The sequence below is a fragment of the Bos grunniens genome, chromosome 20, assembly GCF_055505025.1.
Source record: "Bos grunniens cultivar Pamir isolate PY7600 chromosome 20, Bosgru_T2T1.0, whole genome shotgun sequence".
In the NCBI taxonomy this organism is placed as follows: Eukaryota; Metazoa; Chordata; class Mammalia; order Artiodactyla; family Bovidae; genus Bos; species Bos grunniens.
Window position 1 is genome coordinate 34,276,927 of NC_141184.1, and position 21,074 is coordinate 34,298,000.

Here is a 21,074-nt window from a genome sequence, read left to right on the forward strand (position 1 = left end):
ATTGACAGCTGGCCATGTCCTTGTTTGGAAATGATAGTTTCCCACTGCACAAAAAAAGTCTCCCATACTTTACCAGTACTCTTGGTAAAGTGATGGCCAAGCATTCCATGTACAGCTGTGCTTTCTTCCCCTAGACTCTAGATCCAGGCAGCATCCATAGATTATTACTTTCTCTGGTGCTTTAGTACCATCAGTGTGAAGGCCAGAAATTCTGTTCTTATTAAAATCATAGAGAGATGGGCTTGTTTCAAATGGCCACAGGAAGACACTCAGCATCTTCTGTCTGGGGCATCTATGCAGACATTTTGGTAGAAAGACCATCTCCCTTTTTTCTTTTAAGATTTATTTATTTGTTTATGGTTGCCCTGGATCTTCATTGCTGCTCACAAGCTTTCTCTAGTTGCAGCGAGCAGGAGCTACTTTCTGGTTGCAGCCCGCAGGCTCAGTAGTTGCGGCACACTGGCTTAGTTGCCCCACAGCATGTGAGATCCTCCTGTACCAGAGATTGAACCCATGTTCCCTGCATTGGCAGGTGGATTCCTAATCACTGGGCAACCAGGGAAGCCTCAAGACCACTTCCTGAGTAAGAGGAGAAACTCCTCTGTAGACTTGAGAAGTGGGTTGTCATCCTCACCAATCAAACACTTCTGCTTAAGAACTGATATAATCAGGAATACCTGGAGGAATGTTGTTTGGGGATATTAAAATTTTTAATAGTCACCAAAATCGCCAACTAAGTCTAGTTCCAGAAGAGCTTTATTTGTGAGTATCATTAGCCAACATTAAATCTGTGCTTTAAAATTTATCAGATGATCTCATATATTGTTTAATTTGATCATTACAACAACCCTGTGAGGTAGAGTCAGCCCAGTGACCCCTGTTTTGCAGCTATGGGATATGAGCAAAGGGAGGTTAGGTGATTTGCCAGTGATCACATAACATGAACCCATAGAGGATACAGGAATTGTTGTGAATATCTTTTAATTTTTAAAAAGCCTATTATAGTCATTTTATTAGGGTTTCAGAAACATGCATATGTTTACTCCAACATCTTCAACCTCTTTCCTGTTATGATTTGCTGTATATTTAAGTGTGTGTGTGTGTGTGTGTGTGTGTGTCTGTACTGAGGAAGTAGTAGAGGTTTGTCACAGATTAGTTAGATGATAGATATAGATAGACAGATACTTTCTGTAACACAGTTCTCTGACTTGAGGGTAACGTATATCATTACAGAAAATGCGAGCAGAAAAGTACAAAGAAGAAAAGAAAAATCATCTTTCATCACTGTTGTGTCTTTTCTTTTTAAGTTTAAAACCAACTATGAGAAGAGGAGCTTTAAAGTGCCCATCCAGCCCAACGAAACACTCGTGGGCGCCGTGATAAACAATGTGTCAGAGGCCATGGAGACTCTGACGAGGATCACAGAAGAGTTAGTCCCAGTCCCAGGGTCTGTGAATGGGGTCAATGCCCTAGGACTAGTTGTCTTCTCCATGTGCTTCGGATTTGTGATTGGAAACATGAAGGAGCAGGGCCAGGCCCTGCGAGAGTTCTTTGATTCTCTCAACGAAGCCATCATGAGATTGGTAGCAGTGATTATGTGGTATGTATTTCCATTTGCTCTGTATGCTCTATAGAAGATGCTTATTGCCATCAACTTGTGTTCTGTTCTGAGGAAGATGCCACCAGGCAGGATGGCCAGTTGCAGAGATTTCATCCGGGTAAGCATAAGAAAATCAGTGACTTTCTGGGCTGGTAGTAGCCTTGAACGTATCTGTGAACCTCTTTTCATAGTTTGCTTCCTTGGTTTTGAAAGATGTCAACTTCTTTATTCCAGTGCTGATGGCATCCCATTGCTCATTCCTCTTTTACAACTAATTAACTATTCATTCAATACGTATTTTTTTATTATCTCCTGTATACCAAGCATTTAATGCCAGGCACTATGGATATAGCACTGAGGAAAACAGACAAGGATGTCCTAGATCTTACATTTTTTTAAATTCTTTTCCATTATAGTTTATTATAAGATATTACATATAGTTTCCTGAGCTATATACTACGACTTTGTTCGGATCTTATATTCTTAAACAAATCAACCATATGCTTGGAGTCACAAGTGCTATGGAGAAAAAATAAAATAAAAATATTTTATTTTATTTTTATATAATTTTATTTTATATAATATCATGTGGTGTGATTAAAAAAAAAATAACTGAGGAGGAGGCTTAAAATTTGCATTGGTTGGGACAGAAAGGCCTCTGAAGAGATGGATGACATTTTTTGCTGAGCTCTGCATGACCAGGAGAAGCTAGCTATACAAAGTGGTGAGAATCACATTCCCAGGAGAGGGAAAAGCAAAGGCCGAGGCCCCTGAACCATCAGAAAAACAGAGCTCTCCTCTCCTCCACTTCAGTCCTAAGAAGGAAGTGTAAATGGCCCTTCTGCAGCTAGTGTGAGGGACTCATGGGAAGTGTTATAGAAAGCCAAGCCACAATTTATAACAAAACTTCCTTCAAAGAAAGTTGAGAGCAGGAGACAAAGGAAAAGACTAAATCCACAGAGGAACATTGACCTTGGAAAAGTAAACTCTCCCCAGCAGGGAAGAACCCAGTGATTGGTTTAAACCTCCTGTGAGGGTTGCTTTCCTTTTATCCTTTATTTAAAATCCAGACTCCCTCTTGGCACCTGAGGCAGGAAGGCATCCATTCCTAAGAAAAGCACTCACCAACGTGATTAAAAATATCCTTGGTTTTTATTGCCACTGAAGCCCAGAGAATCCATTTTTCAGGAGTTTGTACAAGATGGATATGAAGTCGGAAACACAAAGATGATCAGAGTGCGGTCTCCACAGGCATCCCCCTTGCAATGCTGGGGCCCTCCTTGGAAACCTTGGCGGGGCTGAAAGTGGACATTTATCTTCATATTATTAAAATGCTCTACCTTTCACCTCTTTTATGAAAGAAGTCTATTCAAAGGCTGCTGAATGAACCTCACATGTAGCTTTTTCTAGCTGTACATTTCGCCTGCACATTCAACATTGAGTTATTACATTTCTGAAAACAGGTACTCTTATACTTTTCTGGCCTGTGTTTTTAAAGGGCTTTTAAAAGAACCATTGTATTTTTCAATACGAAAGAAGTCCTCCACAGTTCCCAACAGACCCTTCTCCTGAAGGGTGATCGACTTCTGTGTTTGTGGTAATGGGAGTTGGGTTGTAGTTTACAGCATGCATCGAACAAAGAGAGTTGAAAGCCTGGCAGCACAGCCTTGATTCAATGTATAATCCATTTCATGTCTCCGATGTTAATTCTTGCTCAGATGTAGAGCAAGATCTAGAAGAAGGATTGCAAATAGCGGTAGCAGCCTGTGGATAATAATTGCTTAACTAGAGCACTTATAACCTGATTGTGGAGGTACATACATGCATGTTATTAACTTTGATAGCTGTGAGTTTATTTTACGGTTGCCTTCTACTCATCGCAAATGGTGTTAGTTTTTCATTTGCACTGTAACATGTAATTTCCTCTTATAATACATTTATTTAAGTTAAAAAAAAATACCACGCATGTAATATTATAACAAGGTTGTAATATAGGAAAAACCAATAAAAGTGGTCCTTGATAAAGAGAGTTGACTGCAAATCTAGAACACTGAAATGGCATGGTATACATCTTGCTTTAGCTTGGGAATCAGTCTCTGATGTGGGAAATGCTGCCCCCTCTCCCCTGCCCAGAAGTCTGGAAATTGGTTCAGTAGATTCTGACTGTTCAGGGTATTTAGCAGGGGAACAGGAAGCGGTGGGGAGGGCTTGGAGAGTGGATGGCATCTGAGGACTCCCAAAGCGACTGAGGTATTTAGGGAAAAAAAGAGGTAAGTAACAAAACCTCTGAACCAACCGTTTTTCTTGGCTTTGGAGAAAAAAAACTGTGACCTAAAGAAATTCTGAGTTAGTGGAAAGTCTAAAGTACTATTTATATTTAAATTTATATTTTAAAAAAGGAAAGAAGGAAGTTCATAATTTCTGCAAGCCCTCATAGTATCCTGGGCAGAAAAGTTTGGAAATCAACTCTCATTGACTTTTTCTTATCACTTGGTAATTTCTGTGGAATAGTTTGTTGGAAATCAGGCTTCCAACTGTGCGTGTGTTGCTTCTACATAGGTACGCCCCTCTGGGCATACTCTTCCTGATTGCAGGGAAAATTGTTGAGATGGAAGACATGGGAGTGATCGGGGGACAGCTGGCCATGTACACAGTGACAGTCATCGTGGGCTTGCTCATCCATGCTGTCATTGTCCTACCCCTCCTCTACTTCCTGGTAACGCGGAAAAACCCCTGGGTTTTCATCGGAGGTTTGCTGCAAGCGCTCATCACAGCTCTGGGAACTTCCTCCAGGTATAGATATATCCATGGCTTATTCCTATCAGAAAATATATTTCAAAACTTACTTTGAACCAGAACCTTCAGATTGGAGTGGCAGGGTGCATTTTTTCCAGGTTTTAAATGTCTAGATGCATGAATTGGCTTTTTTACTCTGATGCTAATCAGACTGATTTGGGATTTAGGGAATGGCTGGATATACACACTTTTAGGAGAAAAATAGAAATCAACTATCCTTTCCTGCCCACTCTCATCTCCCTTGTCCAGTTGCCTTTTATCTGAGATGGCAGAGCGTCGGCACAGGCTCTTCTTGCGGGAGTTGGAGAGTAATCACAAGCGATGCCTCATGGAGGAACCTAGAAGCAGAAGAGCTGTCAAATGATGCAGTGAAGAGACCCACTGTTCTAATCCTGCTCCCCTATTTATAATAGTGCTGACTTAGTTCCCTTTAATTTAGAATATGGGAGAGGAAGGAACTCTCTGTCCAAAGTACTAAAACAGACAGGCACAACAGTAGGACCAACTCCCTAAGGGTTGTTGCAAGAAGCAAATGAGGTACGCCCTGCTTCACATGTCAGGATGGTCAACTGACATGTCCTGTTTCACTGTGCTCAGCTCCGCCACCCTACCCATCACCTTCAAGTGCCTGGAAGAGAACAATGGCGTGGACAAACGTGTTACCAGATTCGTGCTCCCGGTGGGGGCCACCATCAACATGGATGGGACCGCCCTCTATGAGGCCTTGGCTGCCATTTTCATTGCTCAAGTTAACAACTTCGAACTGAACTTTGGACAGATTATTACAATCAGGTACCAGGAATATTCTACATGACATTTTCTTAAGAATGCCTTTAAATGATGAGCTAGTGATCAGGGCCATCCAGATGAGGGTAACACCCAGTTTGACACAATCACAAGCTCTGGTCCCTTACTCTATAGAACACTTGGTACTATACAAGGGGGACAAAGTAAGGGAACCGTGAACAGTCTCTTCCACAGACTTATTACTTTATGAATACCACTTTATATCTACTCATAAAACATTTTCACATTGTCACATAAGCCTATCAAATAGATATTTAACAAACTGAGTTCCAGACGGGTTATATGCCTTACAAATGAAATTCACATCACCTCTGTAAAAAATATTGATAGTGCTACAGAACTTTGTTCATAAATCATTTTGCTTTTGAATTCATAAATTTGATTTGTTTTTCTGACCACGGTGGCCATACAAGTTCAGTATCCCTTACAATCCTCTGCTTGGATAGAGGAATTATTAGAAATAAATTGTTATTATAACTATACAGTATTTTAGACCTTACGAAATACTTTCAGGTACATGAGGAAGTATTCTATAACATCATAGGGGAAAGGCCAAAAGAACTTTTTGGCCAACCCAATATCTAGGTACAAAGTTCTTTATTTAGAAAAGGTTGTAATAGTAGGACCAATTCTTGAAGGGTTGTTGCAAGAAGCAAATGAGGTAAGCCATGCTTCACATATCAGGAGGCACATAGTAGGCATTTGATAAGTATTAGTTAATATGCTTATTAACTCAATGGGTTTTTTTAACAATCTCATTTACGTTTTTCTAAAATGTGTCCTTAATTTGGCAAGTCATACAGCACCACTGTGCATGTTTTATAGGATCTGCTCTCTATTTGGGGAGATTTAAACAAAGGTTTTCTGTTTGGGGACTTCCTCTAACAGCATCACAGCCACGGCTGCCAGTATTGGGGCAGCTGGGATTCCTCAGGCAGGCCTGGTCACCATGGTCATCGTGCTGACATCTGTGGGCCTGCCCACCGACGACATCACACTCATCATCGCAGTGGACTGGTTCCTGTGAGTACACTCGGGCTGCATCATCCGACTTGCCATCGTGGGGGCCCCTCTGTCGTCTTAGGACACCAGGCAGCCTGGCACCCCTGCCAAAGGGCTCCAGGAAGAGGGGCAGCTTGGCCTGTAATTATCGTGCTCCCTGCCTGATCCCGACGGCTATCTGGAGCCTGAGTCCCAGACTCTATGCACACTCACCCCCTTATCAGCCCACAGGGCACATCTGGCTGTTACCCTTCTCACTCCATAAAGCCATTTGGGGATTGGGAAACCCACTGTCTGCAAAGTCAACATAAATCGGCGAAGTCAGTTCTGAATTGCACAACACATCCCCATGGTGGCCGGGACAGAAATGTGGGCCTCCCAGGCTGGCTCAGACTTTCTCCTTGTGCTTCCCATTCCAATGGCGTAATACAGGGCAGATGTTCCCATCTGATCCCCGCAGGGAGTGGGGCGTCCCCAAAGACAGTGAAAAGAGAGCTGGCGTCATTAAGTAGAATTGATTTTTGGCTCTGGGGAAAATTCCAAGAACAATACCCTAGACCCTAACCTCTAGGGCTCATCCCTCTGCCCTTTTCCCCTCACCCTTTCGACTGACACGTTCCACTCCTCTTCTTTCCCTTCCACTTACAGAATTTCTCCCCAGGATGCCCAGGTTGAAAGCCTAGAAGGACGCAGTAGGTGATAGTCTACATAGACGCTGTGAGCTAGATCCAATGACCGCAGAAGCTCAGTGTGCTCAAGGCATTATCAGGTGGGGGAGGGGGGTAATTAACTGAAGCGAGAGATCCACAGTCACTCGGATCTGGGCTTGTGTCCTGCCCCATGTGATACTGGGAGGGTACCCGGCCACCCTAGTTTCCTCCTCTGTAAAACGAAGACAGGAATGTCTTCAGTGGTGCTACGAGGACTAAATGCAGTGGTACGTAGGAAGCATTCGGCCCACTATCTGCCCCACAGTCCTACTCGATTCATGTGAAGACTTTTATAGCGTAAATTGGTGGTTCTCAAAGGTTTTAGTCTCATAACCCCTTTACATTTAAAAAATTGAGGACTCCCCAAACTTTTTTATCTGTATGGGTCATATCTATCAATGTTCATCATGTTAGAAAAGCTTGGGCATTTTTAAAATGTTAAATACATTTAAAGATTACAATACTAAATTCATTACATGTTAACATATATAACGTTTTTCTGAAAAAAAAATACCATCTTCCAAACCAAAAATTTAGGGAAAAGAATGACACCATTTTACATCTTTGAAAATCTCCTTAAAATCTAGTTTAATACAAGACTAACTGCTTCTGCCTTCAATCTCTTTTGTTATCTTTTGTGTTATTTTGTAATATTCTAGAAACTCCACTAGATAGACATTCATGAGAAAGTGAGATGGAAAGGGGCAAATAATATCTTGGCATTATTATGAAAATTGTTTTTACCTTAGGGACCCCCAGGGGTCTCTAGAGTCCAATTTGAGACCTTCTGGTAAAAGGAAGGAAAGAGAACCAAAGATTAATTTTAAATAGAAGGAAACGGGGAAGCAGAACTTAAGAGATGCCCCGAATGACTTAGCTGGCTAGTTCAGAACATGAGCTGAAAGCTCCTGATGTTTACTGGGGCCTCGCTTTTCACTCCTCCGCGCTCTTCCCCAGGGACCGCCTTCGCACCACCACCAACGTGTTGGGAGACTCTCTAGGAGCCGGCATTGTTGAACACTTGTCACGACATGAACTGAAGAACCGGGATGTCGAAATGGGTAACTCAGTGATTGAAGAGAATGAAATGAAGAAACCATATCAGCTGATTTCCCAGGAAAGCGAAATTGAAAAATCCATGGACAGTGAGACCAAGATGTAGACTAACACAAAGAAATGCTTCCTTGAGCTCCAGGTGTTTGAAAACCAGTATACAATATTTCCATCTCATTACAACTCATTCTCACCAGTAAGCCCCTTACCTCCCTTCTCCTCCCTGCCCTGACAGGATTGGGAAGTATTCATCCAAAATCAAGGGAGGATTTTGCAGTGGCCAAAATGTATAGTTTTCATCCCAGCCTTGAAATTTTTAAGTCATTTCGTGTTAGTCTTATCTAATAAGGTACTGAGATCAAAAATAGTCCTGATCAGATCTTACAAGTTTCTGTGGCACACAATCCTGTAAATGTGATAGATCTTATAATTTAAAGACTCAAAACAAATACTCAGCTAAAATCATGGTGTTAAATCAACTTTCAGAATGGAAAAATCCTTCAGAATACAATTCAGTTTTAGGATCAAAACAAAACAAATTGATCAGCAATGGGTTATTAGTTGGATATTAAGAGGGTCCCTCCCCCCTTTCTCCTATGATTTGTGTCCTTATTTTATTAGTAGCAGGACAATATTAATACACAGCACAGCTGTAAGGAGGCATGTGAAGAGAAATTTCCGTGTGCCATGGGGAAGTTATGAAGTCTTATCTCTAGGCCTCAGTGTTCCCATCTATAAAATGAGCAAGTTCCTTAGATGCCTTTATGATTGATTCCAGTCCAAACATCAGGTGGCACCATGAAAGAACATCAGATTCCTCAAATTCCCCTCAGAGTGTTCTGTAGCAAGGATCATTCCATGGAGCATGGGACTTTCAAAGCAGACATTCATTGCAAATGAACGTTTCTAAATAGTGGGGGGGATGGCTGTGTGGTTTACGAGGTCCTGAGTCCAAAATGTCAGTTACACGTCACCAGACTGGAGGCATTCCAGGAGTGGAGTTGTTCATGAAACTCTGCTTAGTTCTTCCCACGAGGGGATGTATTCCTTTCTTTCTTCCCAAACTTAAGGGATTCTTCTGGGAAGGATGTCTCCCACCACTCCTCAACTGACCATAGACTTTTAGAAAATAAAAGGTAAGACTATCAGTTGGCAAGGGTGCTTACCCATCTTACTTTGGAACACTAAAGAGCCAGCCAGGAAAGAATGGAGCATGGTTGATATTATAAACAGAGGATTTTAAAACACCAAGATTATAAGTCATCTTTAAGGAAAAGGTGTTTTGTTTTTTTTTAAACCTGAAACACGTTTTCTCTTCAGTTCAAAAATCATTCCCTAAGGAAGTCTGCAGATTAAAATATAAGGTCACTTCTTATATTATTTTAAACAAGTTAAATGAATGAGCTCTGTCTTTACTAGAGGTCCCAGAGTCAGGTGGGTGGTCTCTTATTTGAAAAGGTTTTTGATTCTCATCAAAAGTTCTCAGAATGAGTAAAACAAGATATTTCTTTGTGTTGGAACACCACTCACAAAATCATTCAAAATCTTAAGCTGGAGTGGTGTTTGATTTGATTGTGTTTTTGTCCATGAGAGAAATAGTAGAAGATGAATCGGTATGAAGCCATGTCAGCGTGGTTCCAAGAAGAAAAAAAAAAAAAGACATTGGGGCATTAGTTTCAGGCAAGGCAGCTACCAGGTTTAGAGGAGATTAATTTTTTTTTTTTTTACCCTGTAAGGAATATGCAGTTAAAGATGTGAAGTGGGAGCTGTCAGACAATACCAACTGTGTTTGAGTTTCTGACTGAAAATGGTGAAGAATGGACTTAATTATGCTAACAGATTGAAAATATAGACATACATCCTCTGATACACAATTAGAGATATTTTTATATAGATCGCAAGCATTACGTGTGTACAAAAGTTAACGTTAGGCTGTGGTGGAATAACCATTTAATGTCAAGGCTGTATTTGGGAAATACACTACAAAACTTAATGTATTATCCATGGCTGTCATGACACCAGTAGAGCAAAAATTAACCATGTCAAATTAACTCTGTTACACAGTGTGATCTTTTTTAATACTAACCATCTCTTAGGGAAAGCAGATCCTCTGAGATGACCCTCTCGCCAGCCCATCACAGGCTCTGCATATCACTTGTACCCAGTGTGGACTGAGAAGCGTTACTTTGTAGATGTATTTTCAATAAAGAAAAAAATTAGTTTTACATGATATCTTTGCATGTGGTTATTATTCTTCTCCCTGAAGGAAAATAAAGTTTTCATTCAAGGAAGTATTTCAGTAAGGTCAGGATAATGCTGGGAAGGATGCCTTGCAGATTTTTGGTTTGTTTGGTTTTTTTCTTTTTTTAGATTTTACTAGGTAAAATCTTGGAAGGCCCAGCTAGGGAACCCAAACACAAGAAAATCAGAAAGGATATACTCTCCCTGCCCAGCTCCTAAAACTGAAGCTGGAAACAGGAGGAGGTGAGGGAAGCATTTTGCTTTAACAGCCTGCATTTACTTGTTCATTTCAGATTCAGATTTCTGCAATAGAGTGAATCATTTCCATGTTGGGATTAATTAGAAGAGTGTAATGCCACCAGTGGTTCTTCCAAAAAAAAGTAATTTCCTGTCTGACCTTCAAATTAGGTAGATTTATCTATGTGATGACTGCTGCCATTTGTGAAAAGAGCTGAATAAGATCTCAAGGGATATTTCAGAAACAGCCAATGTGCCGGTGAACCGTTCTATTCATAAAGTATGAATTATGAATAACTGGCTTTTTTTTTTTTTTTCTGTCATGCTTTTTAATAAAGAAGTGAAAGGCAGTACCATGGAATGCCCGGATTAAAGTTGTGTCTGGAGACCTTTTAATCTAACCCTCTACCAGCAGGTGGCAGCCACCTAGAGGAGGGTCTCTTAAGTATGGTCCACAAAACCCCTAGATCAGGGGTCCACAACCTCTGGGCCACAGTAATGGTATCTCCTGTCAGATCAGCAGTGGCATTAGATTAGAAATAAAGTGCACAGTAAGTGTAATGCACTTAAATCATCCCAAACCATCCCCACCACCACCACCCTATCCGTGGAAAAGTTGTCTTCCATGAACCCTATCCCTGGTGCCTGAGAGGTTAGGGACCACTGTTCTAGATCATCCATGTGAAGACTTCAGTGAGCTCATACAGCCCTTGAAATTGTAGGGAAAGTTCTGGGCATTTGCCTTTCTGCATGGGAGCAATCTTTAATTTCCATCAGTTTCTCTAAAGGATCTTTTGACCAAAACATTTACAAATCACTGTTTGACCAGTCTTTTTACAAGGCATCTATGATATTTGAATGGTTGGCTGGGGAAATGCCCACAACCTGAGGGAATCAAACCAGCTCTGGCCACCCTAAGGGAATCTGCATCTATGGGACTCTCTGGATACAGAAGCAATCAGGAAAGTGCCACAAAAAATCCCCCCCTAGGAAGTGCTTCTTCCTGCAGTCACCAGTTTCCTTCCCGTCCCAGTTGAAGCTGGATTTTGCCTCCGCCCCAACCTCCACAGCCACGCCTGAAGCTGGTCATCAGCCTGTGGAAGATCTGGAGATGCCATTAGGGTTGAGGGACATGGCAGCCCTGTCGGTGTGTGACTAAGGTGGTGATGGGGAAGCCGGCATAGATCCCTCTGTGTGGTGGTCATAGATCCGTTCACAAACGGAACTTTGGAAAATTTTCAGATTCACAACTTTTTTTTTTTAATGTTTCTGATGAGTAAACACACTCCTAACAATTTTTCTTACAATCCAGCACTGTGAGAAGTTGAGAGTCTATTCGTGCTTCCCATATTTATCCCTTCAGCACCACTGCACCTCTCCAAGCAGGATTTTTCTCTCCTAGGCTGAAAAATCTCTTTCCCAGTAAAATCCCTTCTCTTTCTTTTTTTTTTTTTTTTGGTAAGTCTTTATTCATATACAGAGTGTTGAAAATAAAGATTTTACTGCTGTTAATTGTGTGGGTCTGAAGGAAGGGCTCATTTCACGCTGGAAGGGGCAAAGGGGGACGTGGAGGGGGCACCCGCGCTCCTTCCGGGTGGCCCGCGGGGCACTTGACCTGAGGCTGCTGTCAGTCATCCGGCCTCCGCGGCGGCGCGCTGCCCCTTCTCCCATCCGGGTGGTCCCAGAACTGGGGCAACAATGACCAGCTCTGTGTGGCCTGTACTGGGGGCCAGAGCTGTTGGTAGGCGTCATGCCGAAAGCAGACTCCGAATGAATAAACGGTCAGAAAAAGCCGAGAAGCAAGAGCCGAGAAAGCTAAGTTCGAGGAAGGCCGAGTTCTAAGAGAGAAAGCGGGAAATTGGAAAACTCGGGGATAAATGAAGCAGGGCCTGGGGGAGCGATACCCATAATAGCCACCGGGGGGAGCCCGGAGCTCTTCGCAGGAAGGAACTGCACTTCCTCTTGGAGAATTCGCTTGAATTAGCTCAATATGAAATTCCAAGGTCTGCAATGCAGAGGGAAGATCAATATGTGAAAGCCATCAAGGGGTTTAAAACTCTACCCCGCCCCATTTCCCTTCTCCCTCTGGTCATCCTACTTCTCCAGTCCTCTCTCCCAGGAGCCTCCTCCTTTCTGGATATTCTGTTTAGTCTCCCCGGTGGACCTGCCTCTCTCTCCTCCCACTTCCTTTTTTATACCACCTTGTTCTAGATTATTATCTTCACATCCTATCACTTATGTTTTCTAAGCACAAAACAGGTACACAGAAAGTGGCATGGGAACATTCTTTTTCAGCTCATCTTTATGCCTGCAAAACTTCCCTCTTTATTCCTGCAAAACCAGTGTCTCAACCTTCAATTTGGAAACAGTCTCATTTTATTGAACATACACATTCAAGTAGGATTGTCAGATAAAATACAAGACAGCAGATAAATCTGAATACTAACAAATAATGTTTTAGTTTGAGTATTAAATAGCAAATAATGTTTTAGTGTAAGTGTGTCCCAAAATATCATAAGGGCAACCTGTATTTTTTGGTTAACTTGGCTACCCTACATACAAGTGAAATGAAGAATTCAAGACTATGCTTGCTTCAGTGAAATGAATATTATAGGTGACAGAGTTCGTGTGATTGTTAAAATAATTATCCTAATTTTTAATTTCTCTTTGTAGACAAAAACATGTGTAAAAGGCAGCCCAAATCTGGGACATTTCTTCCTATTTATTTACTTTGGGGACTTCATCACTTATTATGTGCTTGTAAATCACTGCATGGTCTTAAATAAATTAAATAGTGTTTCAGTTATCCATGCTTGAAATATTTTAGGCTCACATCTGTTTTTCTTCTCTTTTCATTTTCCCCCCTTTCCTTCTCTTACCCCTTCCTCCTGTCCTCCCCTGCCCCTACCCAACTCCAAACATAAGATATTTTCTGTAATCTGTTACAGAGCTGAGCAATTTGGCATTCACATATTGTTTTCCAACGTGAACATATTTTTTTCATTTGGGGTACTCTTTTTTAAAAACGCACGCATATTCTTTTCATATTGCACTATCCAAAGACCGTCATTTTCCAGCTATTGTAAAGTTGGAAAGGAGGCATTTTTCAAAGTCTTCTGAGGAAACTGTAGCCTCTGTGGTTGGGCATCATTCCCACAAAAGCCCCTTCTTTCAGCTGAAGCTGAAGGATATTAAAAAGCAGGGCCCAACTGGTGCTGCAGAAGGAGCACAAAATATGCCCCTTAAAAATTGTAAAGTCTTTCCCAATAATCACATACACACAGCCAGCTGACAGTGGGTCTTGCAAAAGATGGTGTCAGATGACAACTTTTGGGTTTCCCTTCCGAATCTGTAGGTTCAGGAGATCAAGAAAAAAAGGCTGAAGGCAGCCAGCCAGGAGCTTGCAGACATAGCAGGAAAAAATAAAGAAGACCATCCAAGAGTCATCTCAGCCCCCAAAGGAACTAACGATCCATCTGGGGAGAACTTAGCACTCAAAGTTCTGTCAACAACACAAGTCTGAAAACTGTCACCAAATTCCATGGCCTTGGCACTACAGGGCTTCAATAAAGAATTATTCCATGTAAGCTGATGATGAGCCATTAGCTGAAGAAGTAGAACATCTACATATGTGTTAGGAAACTAACACAGCTAGGCTAAAACTATCAATACCTTCATGCTTTCTCAAACTTAAAGGCCTTTGGCTGGCTTCAGAGTGATGGTTGAATCCAAACCTGTATATGACCTTGCTGGCTGAATCCACACTATTAACCCTAAGTTCTAGGGCAGTTTCTTCAAGATCGCTGAACTATCTTGCTTAACCCTGGAACTTAATCTATTGGCTTCATGGTGATAGTAGTTACCTGGACAAGGAAATGTGAGTTCAAGTCCCTGGCTTGCTTTTTTTTTTGGCTGTGCTGGGTCTTAGTTGAGGTATGCAGGATCTTTAGTTGTGGTACGCAAATTCTTATTTGTGGCATATGGAATCTTGTTCCCTGACCAGGGATCAAACCTGGGCCACTCTTGCATTGGGAACTTGGAGCCTTAGCCATTGGACCATCAGGAAAATCCCTGACCTGTTTTTAGCCAACTGTGGTACCCTGACCTAAACCTTCAGGCTCCCCTGTAAGTCCTTATCTGTACACGTCGAGGTTAAATGAAACCCAGATTCTCCACACCAATTTTCCTCTCAGGTTTCTGTATACCAGAGGAGGTTTAATGGGGCTCTCTGGTCAACCACACTTGGCTTCAGCTCTCCTTATCAACAGGTATAATAAGACCTCCGCAACATGTAGTGGGACTTTCCAGGTGGCTCAGATGGTAAAGCGTCTGCCTACAACGCGGGAGACCTGGGTTCAACCCCTGCGTTGGGAAGATCTCCTGGAGAAGGAGATGGCAACCCACTTCAGTATTCTTGCCTGGAAAATCCCATGGACGGAGGAGCCTAGTAGGCTACAGTCCATGGGGTTGCAAAGAGTCGGACACGACTGAGCAACTTCACTTTCAACATGTAATGAGAATTAAATAAATGAAAATTATAAAATTCTCAGCACAGCTCAAGGCACTTAGGAAGATTCTTAAGGTGTCTAGAATAAAACCGGCTTAGTGGAAAAAGAAGAGGCGCACAGATGATGCTGGAGGAGGGGAAGGTGGCTCCTGACTCCATCTGGGCCCACAGAGCAGGAAGGAACTCCCGGAGGATGCCACAGACCAACCTCCTCTGGGAGGGAGGTTTTCGGAGGCCCATCACCCCTAGAAACAAGCATCCTGAGAAACTGCCAGGCCGGAGGGGCCCAGGCCTCTGCGTGCACCCAGGGTACAGGCAACCCCTGCCAGTCTCCTCCGAGGCCTTTGTCAGGCCCGGCTCTCCCAGCAGCCCCGCGCTGCATGGCGGTTTTGTCAAGGGCACAATTCGACACTCTGAGGGGACCACCCAGCTTCCTCCCGGGTCTCCCAGAGAACAAAACCGCCTCTCTGTGTGCCAGCGACCTCCCCCTCTGCCAGGCCCCTTCCAGCTGCCCTGCTCCCTGCCAAGGGGAAACGGAGAGGCAGTCAGGCCCACACTCTGTGGGAACCCAAGGGCGGGTGCGCTAATGAGCTGTCCCCAGCTCCAGGCCAGACTCTCGGTACCTGGCATACTGCTGCCACCCTGTGGCAGAGGTCTTTCTCTAGGCTCTCCGGAGGGGCCCTCCAGACCAGACGAGGCAGAAACACCGGGCACTTGCTGTAAACTCATGACTGAGACTGGAGCAAAGGCTAGAGAGACAGAAAATAGTTCAGGAGTCTGAAAGAAAAGGGAACCCAAAGTAGTGTATGTCTATGACAGGGATTCTCAAACTGTGGTCCCTGGACCAGCACTACCAGAATCGCCTGGGAACTAACTAGAAATGCAGATTCTCAGATTCCACCCTGGATCTACAGAATCAGAAAAGCCCAGCAGGCTGTTTTTACAAGTCCTCCAGGTGATTCTGAAGCACGTCGGAGTTTGAGAACTACTGGTCTAGAATCTTAAAGAGAAATGGACTTTGGAATTGACAGACCAGGGTCCTAATCCCGGCCTTGCCTGTTAACTGTGTGACTCTGGGCCGGTTAATTCACTTCACCATACCTCAATTGGCTCATCCCTATCAGGGTCATAATCATTCCTATTTTCTAGGATCTTGTTGAAGATTCTATCGGAAACACAGGTAAAAGACCAGCACATGCACCTGCCTGATCAGTGGGGCATGTTTGAGGTGTTATCATAATGGAGTCATAAACTTGTTTACAGTCTCACAAGGATAAACAGAGAAGATTCTGCCCTTCATCTGTTTACAGATATTGATAGAGTGCCTGCCATGTGCAGGCACAGTCATGGCAATTTAGGAATAGCAATGCACAGACAATTCTAAGAAATGTGGAAATGCATTCGAATAAATGTGGACTTATAAGGATGCCTTGGACTGAATACTAGTCCCTCCAATAGGTTAAAGCCCTAACCTCCAATGTGATTGCATTTGGAGATGGGGCTTTTAGAAGGTAATAGGGTTAAATGAAGCCACAAGTATAGGGGTCTAATTTGACAGGATTTGTGATCTTCTCTCTCTCTCTCTCTCTACACACACATACATACACATATGCCAAGGAAAGGTCATGTGAGCACACAGCAAGAAGGCTGCTATCTTCAATCTTGAAGGAGAGGCCTCGCCAGAACCTGACCATGCTGACACTCTAAGCTTGGATTCCCAGCCTCCAGGCTATGAAAAAATGAAATCTCTGTTGTTTAAGCCACTCAGTCTGTGATATTTTGTTAAGACATAGGCTCAAACTGTAATCATTCTGAGGGATAATAAAGCTGTGTAAGAGCCTGGAGAGGGATTAGAGAACTATTTAAATAGGGTGGGAACTTCCCTGATGGTCCGGTGGCTAAGACTCCACACTCCCAATGCAAGGGGCCTGGGCTCAATCCCTGGTCAGGAAACTAGCTCCCACATGCTGCAGCTTCTTAGCTGGGATCTTTCCCACAAGTGAAGTGAAGTCAAAGTCACTCAGTCGTGTCCGACTCTTTGCGACCCCATGGACTATACAGTCCATGGAATTCTTCAAGCCAGAATATTGAGTGGGTTGCCATGCCCTTCTCCAGGGGATCTTCCCAACCTAGGGATCAAACCCAGGTCTCCTGCACTGCAGGTGGATTCTTAACCATTTGAACCACCACGGATCCTCTATTTTATCTCTCACTTCTCTGTCGGTCCTTCAGGTTGACAAACCCAGTCCTTGCCCAGCTAAATAGTCTTCTGTGGTAACTCGGCATCTTTCAGTGCCATTCCCTAGACTTTCTGCTCCCTCTTCTCTTCTCCACCTTCTTCCTCCAACCCTGGGACTCACTCCCACACACACAAGGTTACTGTTCAGACCTGCTGGCTGTCGGCCTGATATCCACACTGCACAGGAAATGAGAGAGGTCTGAGTGAGCAAACCATACCATAATACCCTCTGCTGGCACAGGGCAGCGCAGCACAAAGGTCTCTGCCCATGGAGTTCTCCTCAGCTTGGGTAACACCAGCTTCTTAAAGAAGGTACTTCTCTCCTGGCTGCATCTCTTTTAATAGCTGGGAGGGATGGGGTTTTAATAACTGGAAGGGATGGGGTTCTGCCACCCATGGTACTCCCTCCATCAATCTCCTAATGAAACCCCGACTGTCTAGTTCACCAGGCCTGGGTTTTGATAAGCTAAGGAAGGATGTGAGGAAATTGAGAAAATCTCTCTTCACAATGTCTGCTCTCAGGTCTGTTGCCTCAAAATGAGATTTTATTTTGAGAATCAGAACGTGAATACCATTGATTTCTTTCTGCTGTAATTATCCCAATTTCTTGAGGCAGATAAGTGTCCTTGGCCAGGCTTGGCAGAAAATATATTCCAAAAAGCAAAAGAGGAAATCTTGTCAACTTTTTTCCTGCCAAAATATTATGTAATTATTATAATACCAATTATTATTATAGAAAAATGAGGCTGTAGTGATTAGGGAAATTTCACTGGGGTTCTTTTTCCTACAAGGGGTTTTTCCAGTGTCTTTTCAAAGATGCTTTTCACTTCTATCTAAAAAGTCTTTGGACTTCCCTGGTGGCTCAAACAGTAAAGCGACTGTCTACAATACGGGAGACCCGGGTTCAATCCCTGGGTCAGGACGATCTCCTGGAGAAGGAAATGGCAACCCACTCCAGAACTCTTGCCTAGAAAATCCCATGGACAGAGGAGCCTGGTGTCCATAGGGTTGCAAAGAGTTGGACATGACTGAGCGACTTCACTTTCACTCAGAAGTCCCTTTAAGATGTATTCATTTATGAAATTCAAGCTACGTTAGGCTTTTATGTCTGGCATAGGTTTCTCCCCCCTCAGTGTCCTCCAATTTTCACCCCCATGAGGTTGTGACTTGCCCTGGGTCAGGTTGCCAGTCACCTGGGTCCTTTGCTGCACATGGAAGGAAAGACTATGGATACGTGTTGGGGAAACCTGGCGAGTTACAGACCACGGGGTTACAGAGAGGCGGACAGGACTTAGCAACCAAACAGCAACAAACAACGTTGCTGGGGAAAAAGCTGAAGAGTCTTAGAGCTCAGACCCTGTCAAGGACCCCAGCTCCCTGCAGGGTCATGCTTGAACCAAGCCCAGCCATTTTTCTTGATTAAGAGTCCTCTTGAAGTGGAGAGGAGGCTTGAAGTAAAAATAATGGACATGTTTTTCAAATCCACTCCCCAAAAGGACAGGAAAGGTTTAACATAGGAAAGAGGTCACCATTTTCTATTCATTTCCTGCCTTAAGGGAAATAAGAAGCTAGAGTGACACTCTCGGGGGCCATTATTGGACAAAATCAAGAAGTCTCTCTAAGAATGGAAAGGACACTCCCTCACCTACATGTCTCAAACTCAAACTCCAAACAGATGCTCCCTTGTTCCCACCTTGGCCCAGCTTTGCCCTTCTGAGACGCAAGTCACCCCAGAGTGGTTAAGCAGTCAGGGCCTTACAGTCAGGAGCCTCAAGTTCAAATCAGACTCTTCCAGTTACTCACTATGTGTCCTGGGACACTAATGTCACTTCTCTGAACTTAATGTTTTCTCATTTGGTGGTTTTCTGGGGATTTAATTAGGCAATGCTTACTCAGCAGGTAAAGAAACTGCCTGCAATGCAGGAGATGTGGGTTCAATCCCTGGGTTGGGAAGATCCCCTGGAGAAGGTAATGGCAACCCACTGCAGTATTCTTGCCTGAAGCATCCCAAGGACAGAGGAGCCTGGAGAGCTACATTCCAAAGGGTCACAAAGAGTCGGACATGACTGAGCACACACAGCATACATATATCTCATGGCCAGCACACACGTGCTAGAGCTGAATACAGCTGAAAATCCGTGTCCAGTCTAGCCACACCAGGGATTTGCTGCTGTGTCACTTCTGATTGGTCAGCATCCATGCATCAGTGATTGTAAAGTATGTTCACTATCACCTCCAAGTATTTTATCATTAACGTTATTATTCCTCTTGTTTTCACACTGTGTATCCCTGGTGACTTTATCTAGAGAGAGAGAGAGAGATCTTACCACAGGATGGCAGCAAATAATCTTCAAAGTCCTTCCCAACTCTAAAATTTCATGAGTCTCCAAAAATGATCTATAGCTAGAACTGAGTAAGGCCAAAGAGAACTCATGTCAAAGCTCTGGGAGGTGGTGAAGGACAAGGAAGCCTGGCGTGCTGCAGTCCATGGAGTCTCAAAGAGTCAGACAGGACTGAGTGGCTGAAAAACAACAAAAAGAGGGCTGAACTGTAACAATTGTAACTCCAGCAAGTTGCTAGAGCCATGAGGAGCATCCTTCTCTGCTCCTTCCCATCCAGGCAAAAATCTTCAGGGACTGCTTAGACAGTCTATGGGTGTTCTTAGAGCTCAGAGCATTTCTCCACCTCCCTGCCTTCCTTCTCTTTATCCTTCGCTCTCCCTTGATTGTGTATAATCTCTCTCTCATTCTCTCTGGCCCTCAGACTGAGGATTCAGACAGCTTACGAGTTTTTCATTTCCATTCCCCCTAAGGCATTATCTCTTTCATAGTGATTCCTCTGGCTCCGTGTTCTGAAGCTTGCCCCCACTGACATGGTCCAGGATCCGTATGTGTGTATATATATACACATACATGGTATACATATATACCACATCTTCTTTATCCGTTCATCTATTGATAGACACTTATGTTGCTTCTATATCTTGGTTACTGTAAATAATGCTGCTATGAACATTGAGGTGCATGTACCTTTTCAAATTAGTATTTTTGTTTCCTTTGAGTATATACCCAAGAGTGGACTTGCTGGCTCATTTGGTAGTTATATTTTAATTTTTGAGAAATCTTCACACTGTTTTTCACAGTGGATGAACCAATTTACATTCCTACCAAGAGTGTGCAAGGTCAACATGTATTTATCATGTACCCCAACTCTGGCTTTAGAGTATTTATCATGTACCCCAACTCTGGCTTTAGAAAGGTAAGTCTGAATCCTGACTCTGCTGTCTGCTAATTGTGTGACTTGGGGAAGGTTTACACCCTCTCTGAGCCTCAGTGCCTTCATCTATCAAATGGAGATATGACAACATCTGCCTTGCTATGGTAGCTGTGAGGATAGGTGATCATGCACACGTAGAGCAGGACACATCACAAAACAAGAGGCTTTACTGTCACAAAACAGATTCAGGGAATTTATAACCTAATGGGGAGCAGAGATACAATTACAACACAAGAAAACACTGCCAGGCTTTCCTGGTGGTCCAGTGGTTAAGAATCTGCCTTGCAATGCGAGGGACACAGTTCGATCCCTGGTCCACAGGGCAACTAAGCCTAGGAGCCACAGCTATTGACCTGTGCTCCAGAGGCTGAGAGCCACAACTACTGAAGCCCATGTAAGTAGAGACCATGCTCCAAAACAAGGGAAGCCACCGCAGTGAGAAGCCCATGCCCCGCAAATAGAGTGGCCCCTGCTATCCACAGTTAGAGAAAGCCCGCTTGCAGCAACGGAGACCCAGCATAGCCAAAAGTAAGTAAATAAAATATTTTTTAAAAAGAAAACTCTGCCAATGTTCACATGGATTCTTATGTCAGGGATTCAGAAGAG

At 43.4% G+C, this 21,074-nt stretch overlaps 1 protein-coding gene across 2 annotated transcripts in view; it reads left to right on the forward strand.

Annotated features, from left to right (window-relative positions):
* Nucleotides 1–10,198, forward strand: part of SLC1A3 (solute carrier family 1 member 3) — an 80,875-nt gene extending 70,677 nt beyond the window's left edge. For both annotated transcript variants that reach the window (XM_086361452.1, XM_086361453.1), the window contains 5 exons: nt 1,308–1,600; nt 4,160–4,393; nt 4,994–5,188; nt 6,092–6,226; nt 7,873–10,198. In XM_086361452.1, coding sequence (XP_086217578.1) covers nt 1,308–1,600; nt 4,160–4,393; nt 4,994–5,188; nt 6,092–6,226; nt 7,873–8,077 — 1,062 coding nt within the window. In that variant the 3' untranslated portion in view covers nt 8,078–10,198. The remainder of the gene's footprint in view (nt 1–1,307; nt 1,601–4,159; nt 4,394–4,993; nt 5,189–6,091; nt 6,227–7,872) is intronic.
* Nucleotides 10,199–21,074: the final 10,876 nt, after the last annotated feature.